The sequence below is a fragment of the Notamacropus eugenii genome, chromosome 5 (assembly GCF_028372415.1).
Source record: "Notamacropus eugenii isolate mMacEug1 chromosome 5, mMacEug1.pri_v2, whole genome shotgun sequence".
Classification (NCBI taxonomy): Eukaryota; Metazoa; Chordata; class Mammalia; order Diprotodontia; family Macropodidae; genus Notamacropus; species Notamacropus eugenii.
Window position 1 is genome coordinate 458,560,477 of NC_092876.1, and position 18,965 is coordinate 458,579,441.

Here is an 18,965-nt window from a genome sequence, read left to right on the forward strand (position 1 = left end):
GAAAACATCACACTTCATGTTGGGTTATGCAGACCAGGCCATGAGTAACTACTAATGGCTTAAAATATTGGTATGTCTAATAAACAGAGCATGTGTTAGTGTTAATATTTTTTCAATAGGTACAACAGAACGAAAGCATGAAATTAAAAAGATACCTCCTGAAAGACCAGAAACTCTTCCAAACAGGACAGAAGAAAAAGGTATGGAATTAATTCTCTGTTGGCCGTTCTTAGAGTGGTAGAGGAAGGGAAAAGGTGGTCCCTGATCTGTTCAGAGGTACTGGGTTAATTTGCTTTTCCTGGAGGATGTGGTCCTGCCTCTAATTAGACTGTGAGCTCCATGAGAGCAAGGTTGCCCTTTTTCCTTTCTATATATCCCTGATACTGGCACACAGTAGTTTCTTAATAAATGTTTATGACGGACAGCTTACCTTTGTAAGCAACCATGTCTTGGTAAATAGAAGAAAATTATGTAATTGGCCTTTAAGCATGAACTTCTTAGGACCAAAGAGTTCTCTAGGAGGGCTTTAGTTATTTCTTGATTATAAACTGTTTGAGGGCAAGGGATCCTATCTTACACTATTTGGTATCTCCACACACTACTTAACTCTACCACTTTTGTATAAAATGTGTTCAGTAAATTTGGAATGGGTGATCATTTGAATGGATTGCAGAAATTTAGAACTTCAGCTTCAAAAGTTGAGGCAGAAATCCCATGTTCAGGTCTTACGTATGCCATTTCTACTCAAGGACAAATTTATGTAGCATTACTTTTCTTAATTAAATTTTATTTTTCAATGAATAAACACATATTTTCTCACTTATCACCTGTTTCCAGTGGAAAAAGAAAAGAACCCTTGTGACAAATAATAGCTTTGCTTTTCAAAAGGCTCCCCTCACATACACTGCCTCATTGGTACCTCACAATAATCCCATGAGAAAGTAGGACAGGTGCTGTTGTCGCTGTTTTGGAGCTGAGGACGCTAAGACTCCAAAAAGTGAATTCAAAAGGATTTTACTTTTAAAAGTGGACATATATTCACATATGTTAATATGTGTATACTATGTTATAATACTATTCTACTATGTATATATAATTGCATAATTATAATTCTACACTAAAACTACAGTCTAGAATTATAAATACTATTATGTCATATACGCTACCTAATAATTTGTTATATGTTAGAACAATATATGTGACGTAGTACAAGACGTGTGAAAGAGCCAGAATTATCCATCACTCTTGTGAAATTTCAACTTAATGCTTCACGTTGGTTTTTACATTAAATACTATTTAAATTAAATATGATTTTAATATTAAATACTCTCTGCCAAAAAATTTTATAGAAAGGATAAAATCTCATAAAATTGTACGTGTTCCATCACACTAGAGATAATTTGAAAAATTACATAAGTAAAAACTTATGCTAAAAAAAAATAACAACCAATCAGTAAATATTCGGTGCCCACTCTTTGCAGGTCAGTGTTCTAAGTGCTCTGCCTTGGGAAAATGACAAGTTATCTACCCCAGGTAGCTGACCCCGGGGACAATGACTTTGCTCTCTTGGTACAATGAGTTCTGTTCAACAAATAATCCTACACAATAAGTACCTTCTCTGTTCTAGGCTAGTTTGTCAGCCATTATTAAGGAAAGAACTTGATAGCTTAAACAAGACAGATGGTAAAATGCACAAATCACCTACCAGATTGTGTCTTTGATACACACACACACACACACACACACACACACACACACACACACACACCTGAATGTGAATGAAACATCCTCATATATCATATGATCATGTAATATGATTATGGAATGACATTATTATGAAAGATGTACTTTTACCCATTGACCACTCTGTGAAATTTATCATAACATTAATAGAGAAAATTTCCCTCTGGTACAAGAGTTCTTAACCTGTGGTCCATGAACTTTAAAACATAAATTTTTTAAATAGTTATTTCAATATAATTGGTTTCTTTTGTAATCCTATGTATTTCATTTTATGGATTTGGGGATATTCTAAGAAGGGGTCCATGGGCTTTACCAGATTGACCAAAAGGTCCATGATACCGCTGCTGTAGCGTAAAGGCTGGGCCTAGGGAAAACAGTAACAATAAACGAGGATTATCCAGTTCTTTATCTTAGCTCCTTGAATGTGAGCAGTCACTTGTTTGCCTAGGTTCTCATGGAAGGAAAGAAAAAAATGACTGTTAAGGGCTTCAGAAGTGCACTTCCTAATAGAGGTGTTTTCTTTGTGAATTTTTAAAAATGATTTAAAGAAAGACCAGAGAGAGAGCAAAAACCGGATTTACAGAAGCCTTCTGTTCCTGCCATCCCTCCAAAGAAACCTCGACCACCCAAGACAAATTCTCTCAGCCGACCTGGTGCCCTGCCCCCGAGAAGACCAGAGAGACCAGTGGTGCCTGTGACACATACCAGGTATTCAGACTATTTCTGTAGATGGGGTTATCATCCGCACTAGTGCAGAGCTTAAAGTGAGTTGTCTCTCTCTGTCACAGGGCCTCAGAGGGATTTGGCAGGGTCAGAACAGGTGAGGAAGGGAATGTATTTTTTCTCTCACTCTCCTTTTCCTTCTCCTTTTCCTTCTCTCCCTCTGTCTCTTTTCTCCACTTACGATATCACTGGTAGGGAACTGTACATGAAGAAATTCCTTTTGCTGAGGCAAAACTGCAACTCTTCTGCCCCTGATGGTTTTAGAGAGTTTTCTGGGATGCTGAAAGATTAAGCAGTTTGCCCCCAGGGTCTTATAACCAGTGTGTATTAAAGGCTAGACTCTTTGGAACTCTTAAGACCACCAGCTCCACCCTGTATCTCTGTGCCTAACATGGTGGGTTGAGTTTTTTGTTTTTTTCTAGATCCACATATAACTTTATTGGTATTGGGAACTCCCAACGAAAGATTCCTCTTAGCACCATGGATTGTGTTTGCTTACAGTTTGAGGGAGCTGCCTGTATAGTTCAAGGATACGTGTTTCGTTAGTGACCATAACTTTTACTAACGCAAATCACAGCCCCTCTGCTCCTCAGTAGATGATGTTCACAAATTGCTGTAGGAATGACCTAGCGACCCCAATTTTGGTGATGAACCTCTTGCTGACTTCTCCGGACCAGTGCTCAGATGACAGACAGACAATATCAATCACTGAGGAAGCAGCATACTGTTATAAATAGCATGGAAAAATGTCATAAAGAGGCAATGAAGGGGTTCCAGTGGGATTTTATCACTTTATGTTAAGGATTAGTTATATATTAAAATATTCTAATGCAAAATGATTTTAGTTGGGGCAACTGTACATGAGGTATTCCTTTATATGCAATAGAGAAAGAGGGAGGCACTACGAGATAGTGGAAAGAATTCAGGATTTAGGGGCAGAGGGGCCGAGTCCAGATCTCACTGACCCTAACCCTAAATGCTACTTACTGCCTCTGTGACCTTGGAGAGTTACCACTGTGGTCTGGGTCTCGTTTAGCACATCTATAAAATGAGAGGGGTTAGATGATCCACGTAATGGTCCAAATGATCAGGGCTTGGAGGGTCCTATAGCTGGAAGGCCAAATCCAGCCCATCTCTGAGAACTAAAAATGGCTTTTTATGTTTCTAAACACATTTTTTAACCTTACAAATACTTTTAGAAAACATTTAAAAATTCTATATTTAAAAATTTTATATTTTAGACACATTTTAAACTTTATTTAAAAATGCGAAAGAAAAAGCTCCACCGTATAGCTCACTGGCTGTTCAGAAGCAGACCTGGGGCTAACTGAGTTCCTAGGCCCTAGTCTGCCAATCCTTGGTCTCGATGGATCTCACGAGGTCCCTCCCCACTCTAAATTTACGATCCTCTATGTATATACGTGCACGTAGAATTTCTAAGTAGTCAGTTGTCCACATTTCCCTCTTCAACCTAGTTTCTTGTCAAGTTATGATGTTAAAGTGAATGCAAAGCAGAACAGACATTCTCTCCCTTAAGTGGAAAAGTAGCATGTGAAACTTTGCAAACCTATCCAAATAAACCAACGTCGTTATCACAACATTTTAGTACTTTTGATAGTTCCAAGTCAAAAGTTTGGTCAGGAAAAATTCAGCCAAGGCCATCCAAATAGACACAAACTTTCAGAGCACTGGATGTTTTGTTGGTGTTAAAAGAAGACTTGGAGCATATGGAGGAGTGGATGAGCCTGGGTACACACCCTCTCCTGACCTTACATGTCCTGTGGGGGCCAAGAACTAAGTTACCAGAGTCAGCTTGGCTAAACCTACATGAACAGCACCTGCTTTAACTATTTCTTTTGTTTTGACACAATAGTCAGTTTTACACAAACTGCCCTAAAAAGTACCTTCCCTGGAAACAAACACAACTGTGTAATTACATGACTGTGTCTGGTGGTAGAAGCCACTTGGCCACTTTGGTCAATAAAGCATTTATTAATCAAGATAGGAAGACTGTATGTGTCAGTATTGTGTGGTATAGCCTACGTGACATGAGTTTGGTTGATTTTTAGTGCTGTCTTTATTTATAATGTTATACTCATTGTCTCTATTTGTCTTTTTTGCCTTTGCTTCCTCCATGCTCTATCACTTTACGTATGTCTTCCAACATTTCTCTGAATTTTTTATTTTCATCATTTATTTGTCACAGTAACATTCCATTACATTTATAGGCCGTGATTCAACTGTTCCTTGATGGTTGAGGCCATATTTTATTTCAAGCTATTTGTTGTTATAAATAAGGCCATTAGGAATATTTTTATATGTGAAAACCTAGACTGTCACTCCCTCCTTTAGGCTATAAATCCGGTAGTAGGATCGCTAAGCCAGAGGACATGAATTGTAGAAAGAACTTTTCTTGCCTAATTCCATTTTGTTTTTCCAAACTGACTAATCCACTGGTAGGGAATCACTGTGTCCACCTTCCCACAGCCTCTTCAGTATTAAACTTTATTATCTTTTACAATCTTTGCTATTTGGATGATGGGTCAGTTGTTTTAATATTTCTCAGATTATTAAAAAGAAATTGAACCACTTTTTCAGATTGTCCTTGATAGGGTTGCATTTCTCCTTTGGCAAACTGTTCAGGACATATCAATAACTCAGGAAATCTTTTTGAAATGTAAGGCTCTGAGCTAAGTGCTAGAGATAGACAAGCAAAAACACGATGGTGTCTACCCTCAAGGACCTCCCGTGCTACTGTTTTGCATTTAATTTTCAAGGAATTATATCAAGGCTAGTTTAATAGGTATTAGTAGAGTATAAGAACTCTTTATGACAGTTTTTATGTGATATTATATTGTATGTAATATTATTACCGTATAAGTGATGACATTTATTGCTTCTAGGTGTTGTCTGATTTTTTTTTTAACATAAGGAATGATGTTTCCATTTTTTTTAAACTTCGGCAAACCTGACAGAAATTTCCACAAAGTCCTACTCTAAAACCTTCTAAAGCCACCCAGTGAAGTGGCATGGAGGTAGGCAGCCACAAGTGCTTGAAGACCATGACTGTAGGATGAAAGTTCTTATAGATTCTACCATCCTAAAAAAGATTTTGAGTATAGCTACTCCAATGGACCAGATCATTTTTCTGAAAAACAACTTACCTAAGTATAGAGAGATACATTTTAATGGTTTCACCACTTGATATTTTGGGCCATGGCATTTCATGAAACAAAGAAAATAAATGACCTTCATTCCTCTGTGGCACCATTCCTCCCCTGTAGGAATGGAGGCAGAATGAAGGAGAAGACACCAGAGGGTGCTAAGAATCACACCATTTATACACTGTCAGCAAATTTTAGCATGAATGTTGGTACTCTAAATGTGAGGTGGTTGCCAAATGGCATGAGATGGACACATTGCTTGAAGAGCTGTCAGTCCTATAGATCTTGACATCATTCTTGCTAAAATGAATTGGTGATGAAGGCTGGACCTGATTCAGGCCAGTCTGGTATTAGGACAAAATGAAATGCTCATAGGCCGTCTAACAGGTGAAGTCAAGAAGCACTGATTTAGGCCTTCCTGTGTGCCAGGTACTAGGGATGTAAAGAAAATCAAAGACAGTCCCTGCTCTCAAGAAGCTCACAACCTAATGGGAGAGCCAACATACTAGAAACTATGCACAAGCAAGATGTATTCGAGATAATTTCAGAGGAAAAGCACTGCGATGAAGGACTAGGAAAGGCTGTTTGAAGAAGGTGGGACTTTAGCTGGTATTTGAAGAAGCCAAAGAGGTGGAGATAAGGAGGGAGAGAGCTTCAGGCATTGGGGACAGCCCATGGAGTCAGAATATGAAGTGTCTTGTTCAAGGAATAGCAGGGAAGCCAAGAGACTTAATTAGCCATAATATAGAAAAGATAACTCAGCAATGATGCGCCATTGATTCAGATAGCAGGCCACTCCCCTGTCTTCTTGCAGAAGTATATCTTGTCAGCAGGGTGTATCTGGTAGGGAGACTAGCATGGGTGTGAGATATCTGTCTGAAGGGCACTGACTCCTTGTGGGCTAGCCTTTTATGTTCTACATAACTAACAAGCCACATCAGTAGTTCAACCTTAGCTTCCTGGATCATTCAAGTCTCAAGGACAGATTCCTTGCCTTTAAAGAAAAAAGTGGCCTAATGTATATGGCAGATACTTTTCTGGCAAGGGTTAAGGATGGCATGTAGATAGCTAGCATGTTCCACAGCTACCCTTATGATGTTAACAGAAATTAAGGAAGACCTCCAGCTCACTACATGAGAACGTGGACAAGAGCTAGTTAGTAAATGTGGTTGAATGCGTAGTTAGAATATCTGGTCACTGGACCCAGATGGCTCAGGAGAAGTAAGGCTGGTGACCTACACAGCACTCCCTCACTGAAAACAAAGGCAAGTGCAAGTCATGTCATTGTTTCTCGGATGGCATGGTCTTCTTCAGCAAGGAAAGATGAGCACAATCCTGTGAGTAGATGCAGCTGGCTGGATGGGGACCCAGCTAGCTGGGTAACTCAGCTCCTTCTCTCCTGTCTACCTCCCCCTCCCCTTCCTTCTCCTCTCCAAAGGAAGATAAATTTGGATGGCCCAGTTGACTTGGGCTTAACTGACTCCTTTCCCCTTCCCTTCCCCTCCCTTTCCCTTCCCCCTGTCCTGTCCTGTTCCAAAACCTTAAACCTACTACACTCTGAATCTGGGACTCCATTGGGCCCCTGCCTAAGGCCTCCTCTGGACCCTCCTAAGCTTGAGAGTGATTATCTATAGTAACCGTTGCTGTTTCCCACCCAGCCTGAGGTCTTTCTTTTCTTTTCCCCATTAAAGGGGCCATGCCCTGGCTCCTTCTTAAACAGGACTCTTCAATGAATGGGCGTTGCCTCACCCTAAGTGAGTGCCTGCAAAGATCTTGGCCTAAAGGGCCCAAGGTCTCCTAGTGCATCCTGGGTCATCTCCAGTCATCCTGATGAATATCTGGTGACTTGGATCCAGATGGCTCTGGAGGAGAAGAGAGGCTGGTGACCTGCACAGCCCTCCCTCACTCAAAACAAAGTCAAGCACAAGTCATGTTATCATTTCTCAGGTGGCATGGTCTTCTTCAGCAATGAAGGATGCACACAAGTTCCCCATAGTTAGAGAGAACTTTCAAGATGATGAGATCACTAATCCACCTATTTGAGTATTTAGTAAACCTGACAGAAAACTGAGTTAAAAAAACCCAACAAGCATCTGCGTTGTTCATAATACAAACACTATTGAGTTCTTTGGCAGGAAGACTTTTTATATAAATGAGTCAAAGGTGGTATCTTTTGAGTGCCTAGTGAAGCAAAATGCTTGAGGGAAAAAGAATTTTTCCTAAGTACAAATAGTTTCTAAAATATGAAGAAGAGGAGGTCACCTAGACCTTGTTGGATGGTGAAAGCATAGGGAAACCTGCCAACTTTGACTAGACATATTGAACAAAGAGGCTAATTTAATTTCATCATCTAGAAAACAGGGGTGGCAAAGTTTGAATTCGATCAAAGGGCAACCCTTGAAGACCTAGATGGCCACATGTGGCCTAGACAGGTGCAGGTCCCCCACCCCGATAGACTGTTAATAATATGTTCTAAGGGAGAATAGAGACCTCCAGAATTCTACCAATCTCTCAGCACCTAATGTGGCCTGGTTTCCAAACTATTAACTGGATTTCTGAACACTGAATTATTTAATAAACTCTGATAGTTACTTATTTTCTTCTCTGTTGTGTTTTCCTACAACGTAGGTTTGCACACTTTTTATTCATAGCAGAGTTGAGGTGTTTTTTTTAAAGCCTCCCCTATACCCAGTTGTATGTTAGAACCAAGTTCCATGAAGAATATTTTTAAAGTCTGCGCAAAGAATCAGCATGAACAGAAATGGTATAGCAGCTAGTATGGATGTTTTCTAAAATGCATATGCACCCTCCCCTTTCCACCCCATTCCCAACAGCTGGGGAACTGATGAGTGAGAGAGAACTTTGTGGATCTCAGCTTTCCTATTGGCATTTCTAAGTGACCTTGATAGGTTAGGTCCCAGAAAGTCTCACCCACCTCCTATAAATGACCCTTGGAAAGTTGCCTGCCTATAATTGGCAGAAACGAATAGGGCTGAGGAACAGTTTGAGAAAGCTAGAAGCTTCGGCTACGTACTCCCTTTTATAGCATCTTTTATTTAGGGAAAAATGCTGCTTCCTCTAGGCTTGCTTGAGACTAAGTGATTCTGGCCTTCCAAATCGCTGGCTGCTTGTATTTGCTGGAGCTAGTTTAAGGAATGCCTGATTTTCATGTGTGGGGGTCATCTTGTTCTGTACCCTTCCTGTTTTTTTTTGCAGTTTGATTCAGGTTTACCTTTCCAGGATTACCTCATTCATTCATTCGTTCTCCATCAATAGCTTCCTTCCTTAGTTCACTGGGTCCTTCACTTGCAACCCATGCAACCCTTTTCATCTATAGTGACTCTTTTCCATGCCTTCTCTTAAATTTTCTGCAGTGAGTCCACTATCATGCTATCAGCCTTTGAGTTTTTCTGTCTTATTTGAGTTCTAGAACTTGCAGTGTTATTTAAGTTTAGTTTTGATTAATATTCCTTGCTAACTGTTTTATAAAGAATTGAAATTTTAGAACCAAAAAGAAAGTTCTTGGTTGTGAACCAGATCTTAGAGAAAACATGCTTTGTGGTTTGGATCATGAGACCGTGTGAAACAAGGTTCTTGCTGTCAGGTACACACACCATAGGTTCGTGTCTGTGGAGTGGGCATTGAATATGCTAAAGACTGAATCTATGAACTGAGTCTCGTGATGGGACAGTGTCATGCACGTACAACTACCAGGACTCCTCTCTACTTTTAACAGATTACCACCATTTTCACCTTTGCTTTTTTGGCTTCTTTGTAAAAGAAACAAACAAAAAAACTGGACAGCATTTCTGTGCTGCAGTGTCCCAATACGTTGATTAAGAAAAAGAGGACTGAATAAGGTGCTAATTCTATTTTGAAAGGTTGAAGAATCCTTCAGAGATGGCTTTTTTTTTTTTTTAGAACAGTGGAATGCTTTCCTTATGTTTAGTGTGTAAATTGCTTAAACAGTTTTTGCCCAAGAGATCAAGAACTGGATAAAAATCTTGACGCTGGGGTTTGGACTAGAGGACACCCCCTCATGTTCCAAATATTTTCACTTATTTCCCTGTGTGGTAAATGCTCTGAATTGTAATGTGTTTTTGAAAGAACAACACAGAAAGATAAATGTCTGAACTTCTTGTGATGCTTTTAGCTTAAGGCAAAGATTAGAGAAATGTTAATGTGCTGATGTCAACTGAGTTATTGAAGAAGGGAGGACGTCTCTCTGGAGACTAACTTACCTGCAGAGAAGTTAATCTTCCTTCTCCAGACTTGGAAAGACATCAGATTGTCTAAGCCATTTGGTACATAAATATGCAGAAGATCATCTTCAAGCTAAGAGAACTCAGTGGTATAACTAGAATTCTACCCCCAAAGCACAGTTTTCAGAAAGGGATTTTTTTACCCATTGTAAACTGTGAAGTAAATAGACCTGTAGGGAGAGCAGCTTCCCCTGTACATGTTCCGCAAGTGATGGGATAAATACCCAGCTTTGGCTAACCTTAATGTTCTCGAAGGCCCTCAAGAACACCCTGAGTTTTATTGCACTGAAACCACACTGAACTAGAAGCCAAAAGACACAGATTCAGGGGCTATTTACTGCCCTGAGAATTTGAGCAAATCACGTCATCCCCATGGTTTTCCCACCCATAAAACTGCAGTTGGACCAGGTGGGCTCTAATGTCTTCTCCAACTCAAAGATTCTAAAGTTTTAATATTCACCTATCCCTTATTTTTCCAACATTAGGAAGAAAAAAGACATAATTTCCTTTACAGGGAGAATTTAAGTGGGGTTAAAGAATAAAATAATAAAGTGAGAAACACCCCCATTTCCTTCTCCTCCTCCCCTTTTTAAGCTTTTGAGAGCTCACTTCCCAGTCTCTAGAAGTATGTTGTATACTGACTGGTTTCTTGGTTTCTTTCAGACTCTAAGCTGGTTTAGGGAAAAGGGTGGAATCTGTCTTCACTTTGTCTGTCGTTTCCAGTGAAGTCTTGCCTACTTTTTTTTTAATTCCTCACCCATAAATAGGATGAATTTTGTTTTATACATGATATAAAAACTCCATGTTAAAAATGATCCTCATTCCATGACAAACTGCAGTATCATTTAATGGAAACATTATCAAATTTGAATCTCAGTGCCATCTACTTATTACCCAGGTAACTTCGGATAAGTAGCTTAACCCTCTCTGGGCCTCAGTTTTCTCAACTGTAAAACAAGGGGATTGGATTAAATCAGGAGTGGATTACCTATGGCCCCGAGGCCACATGTGACTCTCTAGGTCCTCAAGTACCACCCTTTGACTGAATCCAAACTTCACAAATCGATTTGTTCTGTGAAGTCTGGATTTGGTCAGAACTCTTTGAGGACCTAGAGAGCCTCATGTGCCCTTGAGACCACAGGTAATCCACTCCTGCACTAGATAATCTCCCAGTTTCCTTCTGCCTTTAACTCTGTGATCCTGTAAATGCAGCTGACAGCCAGAATCAGAAAGTGGGACTTTAGGATACACACGTAGATGTATGCCTTGGCAGAATTGTCTTTCAAGTTGGCACCTGATAGACTTTTTCAAAAGGGGCACAGACAGCAGGGAGTGTGCTACAGCTTTCATGAGCCAATTGTTAACATTTCTGTGGGAGCATTTCTATCTGGGAAATTGGCAAATGCTGTAAATCAGGGCTTTGTTTATTTTGTGTTATTGATTGTCTAAACTTAAAGTGATGGAGGAAATGTTAATGCGACAAATTAGACTTAAAAGTACATAGAGTTTTTCGGAGAGCTGGTTGTTAAACATTTACCAGCACATCCATGGATACCTACTGGAATTAGAACATTCTCTCTCTTTGCTTCCCCCTTCAAACTTTCCAGGTAGTTGGAGAATTCAGCCCAATAATTTTAAAGTGGCTTCTAGTATCTTAAGATGCTGGGTGAATATGACTTGCAGGATAAGCAAATCTCACCATCTCTGGACTTAACCTACTGGCTCAGGACCCAAATTAAATGTTGACATTTCCAGCTAGTTTATAGCTTGGTTCTAGAGGGCCCAGAGTGTTTTCTGGCAGTTTTGCAGATCTGACCTAGAAATGAGAAATTTGGTGACAAATTGAGTGAGGATTGTCCTGTTATCTTTTGACTTCGCTCTTTGGGAAATCTCCTCTACTAACCTATAAATAGCCAAACTTGTTTGTGCATATCTAAGCAAGGACAGAGCGAAAGAGAACAGCTGCCTGAGAAAAATCACCCTAGTTCCTGTTTCCTGTGCCTATGGCTCATGCTGTCTTAATATTTAATCAGGAGATTTCTGGGAATCAAAGAGTACCTGTGATTTTCTTAGGACTATTTTGGCTATCAGGTAGGTGGATGTGCTGGAACTCTGCAAAAGCTAGCAGTACCCCTACTTCTGGAGTTCTGTATTTTTAAGATAGAGGATATTTGGGGAAAAGTGGATCCTTGCCCTCTAGTTAACCATTTAAGAGAAGAGACAGCATAAGTGGTACCTGGGACCTTAGTATTAGAAATCCTGGATTCTAGTCTGCCTTTTCTACTTACTTACTATATAAATATGTAACATTTGGGAAGTCAGTTAGCCTCTCTAATCCTCAGTTTCTTTATTTGTAAAATGATATTTGCACTACCAATCTGTTTGTCATAAGAGAAGCCCTCTATGCATTTTAAAATGCTGGCCACATGTGAGTTCTGATACTCTCCTGTCCTAATGGCCATAGAAGACTGATGAGGGCTTGTTGGAGCTGTAAGCTGATAGAAGCTTATGCGTGCCACCATCATGGAGAAGAGGCCACTGCTTAGAACTGCTTGTTTTCCTTAAACAAATGTTCACATTCTTTTATTACTGTCCTTCCGATTAGGATAGGAAGAGCTCTGGGAATCAGGAAATGTGGATTCTCGTCCAGACTTTGTCATACAACTGAGTGACCTTGAGCAAAATCTATTTACCTCCACTGCCATTGGACTAATGTTAATTTAATTGAGGCCTCCTTAGGGTTGATGAATGAGTAGATAGACGTTTGCTAAACTAGAAGTTGCGGGCTTTATCTTACTACTAGCGTCCTTAGGCGCCTAACTTTTAGAATATTTTGGAGGCAGAGGTCATCTTAAAGGTCTCTGTTGCAGTTGGCAGCTAAATATTGGTAACTTTAGATTTTTGCAGTGACGTAATTGGCATAAGATTTCAGTATTGGAGGCAGAATGGCATATTCTTCTAACTTTTTTCTCCCTAATTCTTCATTGTATGCTTTCTTGCGTGAAGATATGGATAAGGACTGACCTATGATTTTATTGGAAGAGGGAACTCCTGGGTGTGGAGGCCCTCAATTTAGAGTCTGGAAGATCTAGTTTCAAAATTTATCCCCTACACTTGGCTTTGTGATGCTGAGTAGATCACCTGACCTCTCAGTAGCTGTTTCCTCATTTGTAAAATAGGGAGGTTGAACTCAGTTTCCTCAAAAGTCTCTTTCAGCTTACATCTACAATGCAAGCCAGCATCTTCATAGAGTTGCCCAGGGTCATGTAGAGCATAGGTATCAAGATCTGGATTTGAAAACCAGTCTTCATGATAATTTTTAAGGCCATCTCTCTATCCACTATGCAATGACGCCTCTCACCACTTCTGTGAATGTGATTTAAAAAAAATCTTTCACTCATGATGGAAAATACTGACCATATCTAGAGGAAAAACTATGGGTTCTGAATGCAGAATTTCACTTTTTTTTAAAAATCTTTTTTGTCTTTTCTTTCTCATGGTTTTCCCCCTTTGTTCTGATTTTTCTTTCACAATATGACTAATATGGAAATAGCTGGGCCATTTTCAGTCATCTGAATCTATATCTGGCCATTAGACCCAGATGGCTCAGCAGGAGAAAATGATGCATGTGACTTTGCACAGTCTTCTGTCACTTAAGTCCAATTCACTTGCAAGTCATGGCATCATCTTCCTGATGTCATGATCCTTTCTCTTCTAGAATTATGGACAAAACCACAATATGGAAATATGTTTGATGTGATTGTACATGTATGGCTTATATCAGATTTCTTGTTGTCTTGGGAAGGGAGAGAGGAAGAAAAATTTGGAACTTAAAATTTTACAAAAATGAATGTTAAAAACTATCTTTTTTGTGTAATTGAAAAAAATACCATCAAATTAGAAGAAATAAAAATAAAAATTTTTCTCCGGAATAGATGAAGAGGGAAGGATGTATCATGTCACTCCGTCTGAATAGCTAGCTGTGGACAGAAACCTCTTTTTTTTTAGCTATAAGAACTGAGAGAAGATTCAGGCTGCAGTAACAGCCCAGCACTTAAAAAGGGGAGATGCTAAAAGGACAGAATCATCATCCAATAGAATGTAAGCTCCTTAAGGTCAAGAAGGTTTCATCTTTTGTCTTTGTCCTCCCACGGACTTGTGCAGAGTAGGCCATGTGGAGGAACAGGTAGGTACATTTCCAGATTGGATCTGGAAAGATCTGGATTCGGATCCAACCTATGCATCTTTTTAGCCGAGTGAAGTCATTCAACTTCTTTGGAGTTCAGTGCCCTCACTTTAAAATGGGAACAATAATTCCATGGAATCAGCTTCATAGGGTTTTGTGAGGTTTTCCTGTGTTTGTCCTTCATTGCCAAGAAGACCATGCCATCTGAGAATCGATGACATGACTTGCACTTGAGTTTGTTTTTCTTCCACAAAAATGAGATACACAAGTAAGGTGTTGGGCAAACTTTAAGGCACTAGTTTACTATTACTGGGCTTTTCTCATCTTTTTGGTGGACTTTGAATAGAAATGGTCTTCTTGATATCAGGCCTCTCTTTAAAGGGATGGCATGATAATGGATGCTGGATAGGTCACTTTTTCTCTCTGGGATTAGTTTCTCTAGCTTTAAGATGATGGAGTAAGACTAGGGGTGATCTCTAAGGTCAGTGGTACCAAACTGATCCCTGAGGGCCCACATATTGACTTAGAAAACCACAAATTAACATTTTCTATGTTGTACGTATTTATCCTTATTTGTTTTGTTAAACATTTCCCAATTACATTTTAATCTGGTTCTGGCTCACTCAGGAGTTGTCCAGGCCACTCTTAGTCGACATCTCTTTCTAAGGTTCTTTTTAACTTCAGATCCAATGAGCTAGGGTTTTGGGTTTTTTGTGTGTGTGTGTGTGTGTGTTTTTTTTTTAGTGGTTATTTAATTGAATTTAATGGAAGCATCACAATAGAAAGCCTGCTCTGATTTTTGTAAGAGTTATTGAGTTCATATTATAGGGTCCTTCATCCAATGTCCCCATCACCTAGCTAACCATGTCCACGAAAGCTAAATCATTTATCTCCAGAATTCTCTTTGCTGTGGGCTGCCCCTTGGACCTCAATAAAATATCATAAGCTTGGGCTAACTTAAGCTTGATGAGACCCTGCTGTTACAGCATATGTTCCCGAAGTCTCCAAATACTTTATACCTTCCTCATTAGCCTCTGTATATACTCCTTGGACCTCATATCACTTATCAATTCTGACTATGAGAAACAGAACCATCTGGATGGGGTAGGTTTTCATTAAGTAATAAGTTTGATATAATATCACTCTGCATATTATATATATGTATTATATATGCCATATATGCAGATAGAAATATGTATGTATGTATATATATGCATATGTATATGATATGTTGGCACCCTGATTTACAGAGTATCCCTAGCATCCTGTTGCAGCCCTTGAGTAGTCACTTTATGTATTAAGCCCTAAACTAGAAATTAGGAGACTAAGAATCCACTGCAGGTTCTTTTAGTGACTTTTTGAGTGGTCCTGGGCTAGTCCCTGCTCTGCCCTTCATCTCATTTTTCCTACCTGTAAAGGAGAATGTTATGTCTCAGCTCTCCAAATCATCAAATAGTTTTCAGGATGTACTTCCTACTTCTATAGATTAAAATTCCATAAAATTATACATTATTTTAAAAATTTTGTTCAGTTAACAAACATTTGCCTTTGTCCCATCTCCCCCATTGCAAAAAAAAGAAATGACCTTGTAACAAATATGCATAATAAAACCAAAATTCCACCCCTGGCCATGTCCAGAAGTGTATGTATCTTATTCTGTCTTGTTCATCACTTTGAACATGTCCCCTCGCTGTCAGGAGGTGAGCAGCATGCTTTATCCCACTGCGCACGTCCTCTGGAATCATGACTGGTCATTGCATCGACCCGAGTTCTTGAGTCTTTCAAGGTATTTTCCTTGACGATGTTGTAACATACAACATTTTTCAAGAGTAGTAATTATAATCATCATGGAGCTTCCCTGACTGAAAAGCTTCAACAGAAATATTATTTGTCAACCCTTCAATTTTTTTACGCCCTTAAAGTACTTATAAATCATATAAGTGTTACTCCTAGAAAGGACTTTTTTATTGTTGTTTGGTTGTGTCTGACTCTTCTTGACTCCATTTGGGGTTTTCTTGGCAAAGATACTGGAGTGGTTTGCCATTTCCTTCTCCAGCTCATTTTACAGATGAGGAAACTGAGGTAAACAGTTAAGTGTCTTGCCCAAGGTCACACAGCTAGGTCAGATTTGATCTCAGAAAGAGATCTTGACTCCAGGCCTGGCACCTCTGTTCACTACACTACTTAGCTGCCCACAGGAAGGATCTTGCAAGCTACTCATTTTACAGAGGAAGAGGCCAAGGTACAAAAAGATTAAATGACTTTTATGTCACACTGGTAAATATGTAAGACAGGCTTAAGGCTTTGACTCAAGTCCTCTGAATCCAAACTTGATCCTCTTTCCAGTTTACCACCCGCTGCCTCCGAATTGCCCTCAAGAAAGGGCCTAAATTACATTTTCCCCCTTCACAAACAGTAATACCATTTAGTAAACAGAAATGCATTTTGTTTTGGCAGCCTCTGAGTCTGTGGCTACTATTTAAGGACTACATCTTAATTGATAATGTCAGTAGCTCTAAACATGTGCTTCAGAAAAAAAACATCCAGAAGTTCTATTTAAAAGAATGCATTAGCATTGTTGTAAGATCCTATAAATACATTAAAGGGAATTTGCAAATAGATATTTTAAAAAGTCACTTCCACACCTACAGTCTGATGATTGTCAAAACACCAGCTGTAGTCGCCCTACTTAGAAGGATCAGAACCTTTTTTAAAACACCTACAGTATTTTTCAAAATAGGTTTGCTTTTGGCCTCCCATGTAGGAGATCTTTTCAGCCTAGAGTTTCTGACTGGCTCTTCCCTTAATGGATCATAAGTCAGCAGAGTTAGAAAAATGTGAAGGGGAGCACACATTTTCTGATTGTCAACAGTTTAGGTCATTGTGAAGAGTTGTACTGGGTAAAATGAAATTTGTTTCCAATTCTTAAGATGCCTATCTTAGCTTCAAAGTCACACTGCTTCCAAAAATCAGGACAGACAAATTCCCGTGAGGCTAAGCCATCAAGCAATCTAAAGGCATGAAAAGGACAGGGTGCTGTGAAGCTTGCCATGTAAGTGCCCAGTTAACCCCTGAGTCCAATTCTAACTCCTGTGGATAGGAACATTAGAGGATTACATCTAGGTTTGGTATAAAACCTTATGCACAGACCATTCCTGAGAGTTTGGTCCTAATTTGGATCACATCCCAAATACATTAGCCCCACCCAGAACTTAGACCAAGGGAAAGTATGAAGGTGGCCACCAACATACAGCAAGGGATACTTTTTAATATTTTTTGTGTAAATGCATATTTTAATGCTAGAAAATGACATTCTTCATGGCATGTAGATATTTTAGAATCCTAGAATTAGAGCTGGCAGGATAGTATAATCGATAGATTTAGGACTTGGAATCCTGCCTCAGATACTTTCTGTGTAACATTGTGCAAATCATTCAACTTTTCAAAGCCTCGGTTCCCTCACCCACCGTACTATTTGCATTAATTATCTCCCAGGACTACCGGGAAGACAATACTTTGTAAATCTTAAAGGATTATAGAAATGTGGGTTGCTTTTCTTATCACTTTGTCCAGCCCCTGCTTTGACAGATAAGGTCATCAGAGACTCAGGAATGAGGTGACTTGCTCAGAGTCACACAGCTTCCAAGTGGTAACTTGGGTCTCAAACTCAACATCCAGTCAAGCATTCTTTCCACTAAGTCAAGTCAAATTTGTTTAACTTGAAAAGTGTTTAAATCCAGGCTGCAGGGACTTGGGGTGACCATGTTTCAGACAAATGTTTGATCTGGGATTTGGAATGCCCCATTTCACATCTTGGAGGAAGACTTTGAGTTCTACCCTTGAGTGGGATGAGATTCCTCAATGTTCCCTCTTCCACTCTATCTCCCAGAGGCATATTAGACTAGAATATTTGTATTCTAGGGGGATGATGCTCCACTTGGGTTTCAGAATAAATGCTTTCTCCCTGGTCCTCTCGTCATCCTGGATCAGGAGGCCAACAGCTGGCTCTTGGCCAGCTTTTCGCTCTCTTATGCCAAGTGATTGTTACAAAAAAAGAAATAAGAATGGTGAGTATGTATGCACGTATGTGTGTGTATATGTATGTGTCTGTATACACACATACATACACACATGCATATGCATGTATATGCACATACATGTTATATATGCATACATGTGTGTATATCCACATATACACCATCAATAAAGTCAGAAATGAGGAGAGTTATGTAGGTTAGGGTAGACAGTAGAATATACAAGAGTCAATGGGCTCTTGAACAAGATAACATCTCAGCTCAGCTAAGAAGAGGATGATCTCGGTAGAGAAGTTGGCTCTTGGCAGTCTCTGGAGTTACAGGACATGTGAGGGGACCAGCTCTCTTCACATCTGCAGTTCCAGGGCTCCCATTTGCCATTCAAAGATTTGTGCCTTGCCTCTCCTGCTCTCTTTCCAGTCCCGCTCCTCTCTGTCCTTTTCTTTATACCATGCTCAGCGATCTCTCAGCCATCAGGAGGCACATCTTCCTGCACACAGAGATGTCCTTCAAAGAACGCCCAGCCTGCCAGGAGCAGGGTGTTACACACTGGTGGAGAAAAGAGGGCAGTAACATGAGGGAGAAGACACCATCTTCAGATGAAAGACAGCTTTCTGGCCTTGCCTGGGGTGTCTACAAATGGCATGTTCCAGCTCTGTTCCCATATTTTGCTTCTCTTTATGCTTTTTTATCTAAGTGAAATCCAGTTAAAATGGACCTCCAGGGAAACCTTCAAGGTACAAGGAAAGCACAGAAAGTTGATCCCAGGGGTGGAGGATGGGGTTCAGAAAGGGGTCTGCCAGTCTGCCTCTCTGTGATTGTAGGTTATACAGTATGTATGTGTGTATGTAAG

General features: G+C 39.7%; 1 protein-coding gene across 7 annotated transcripts in view; it reads left to right on the plus strand.

Annotated features, from left to right (window-relative positions):
• Positions 1 to 18,965, plus strand: part of SH3KBP1 (SH3 domain containing kinase binding protein 1) — a 415,998-nt gene that overhangs the window by 357,129 nt on the left and 39,904 nt on the right. For all 7 annotated transcript variants that reach the window (XM_072615333.1, XM_072615332.1, XM_072615331.1 and 4 more), the window contains 2 exons: positions 120 to 200; positions 2,292 to 2,451. In XM_072615333.1, coding sequence (XP_072471434.1) covers positions 120 to 200; positions 2,292 to 2,451 — 241 coding nt within the window. The remainder of the gene's footprint in view (positions 1 to 119; positions 201 to 2,291; positions 2,452 to 18,965) is intronic.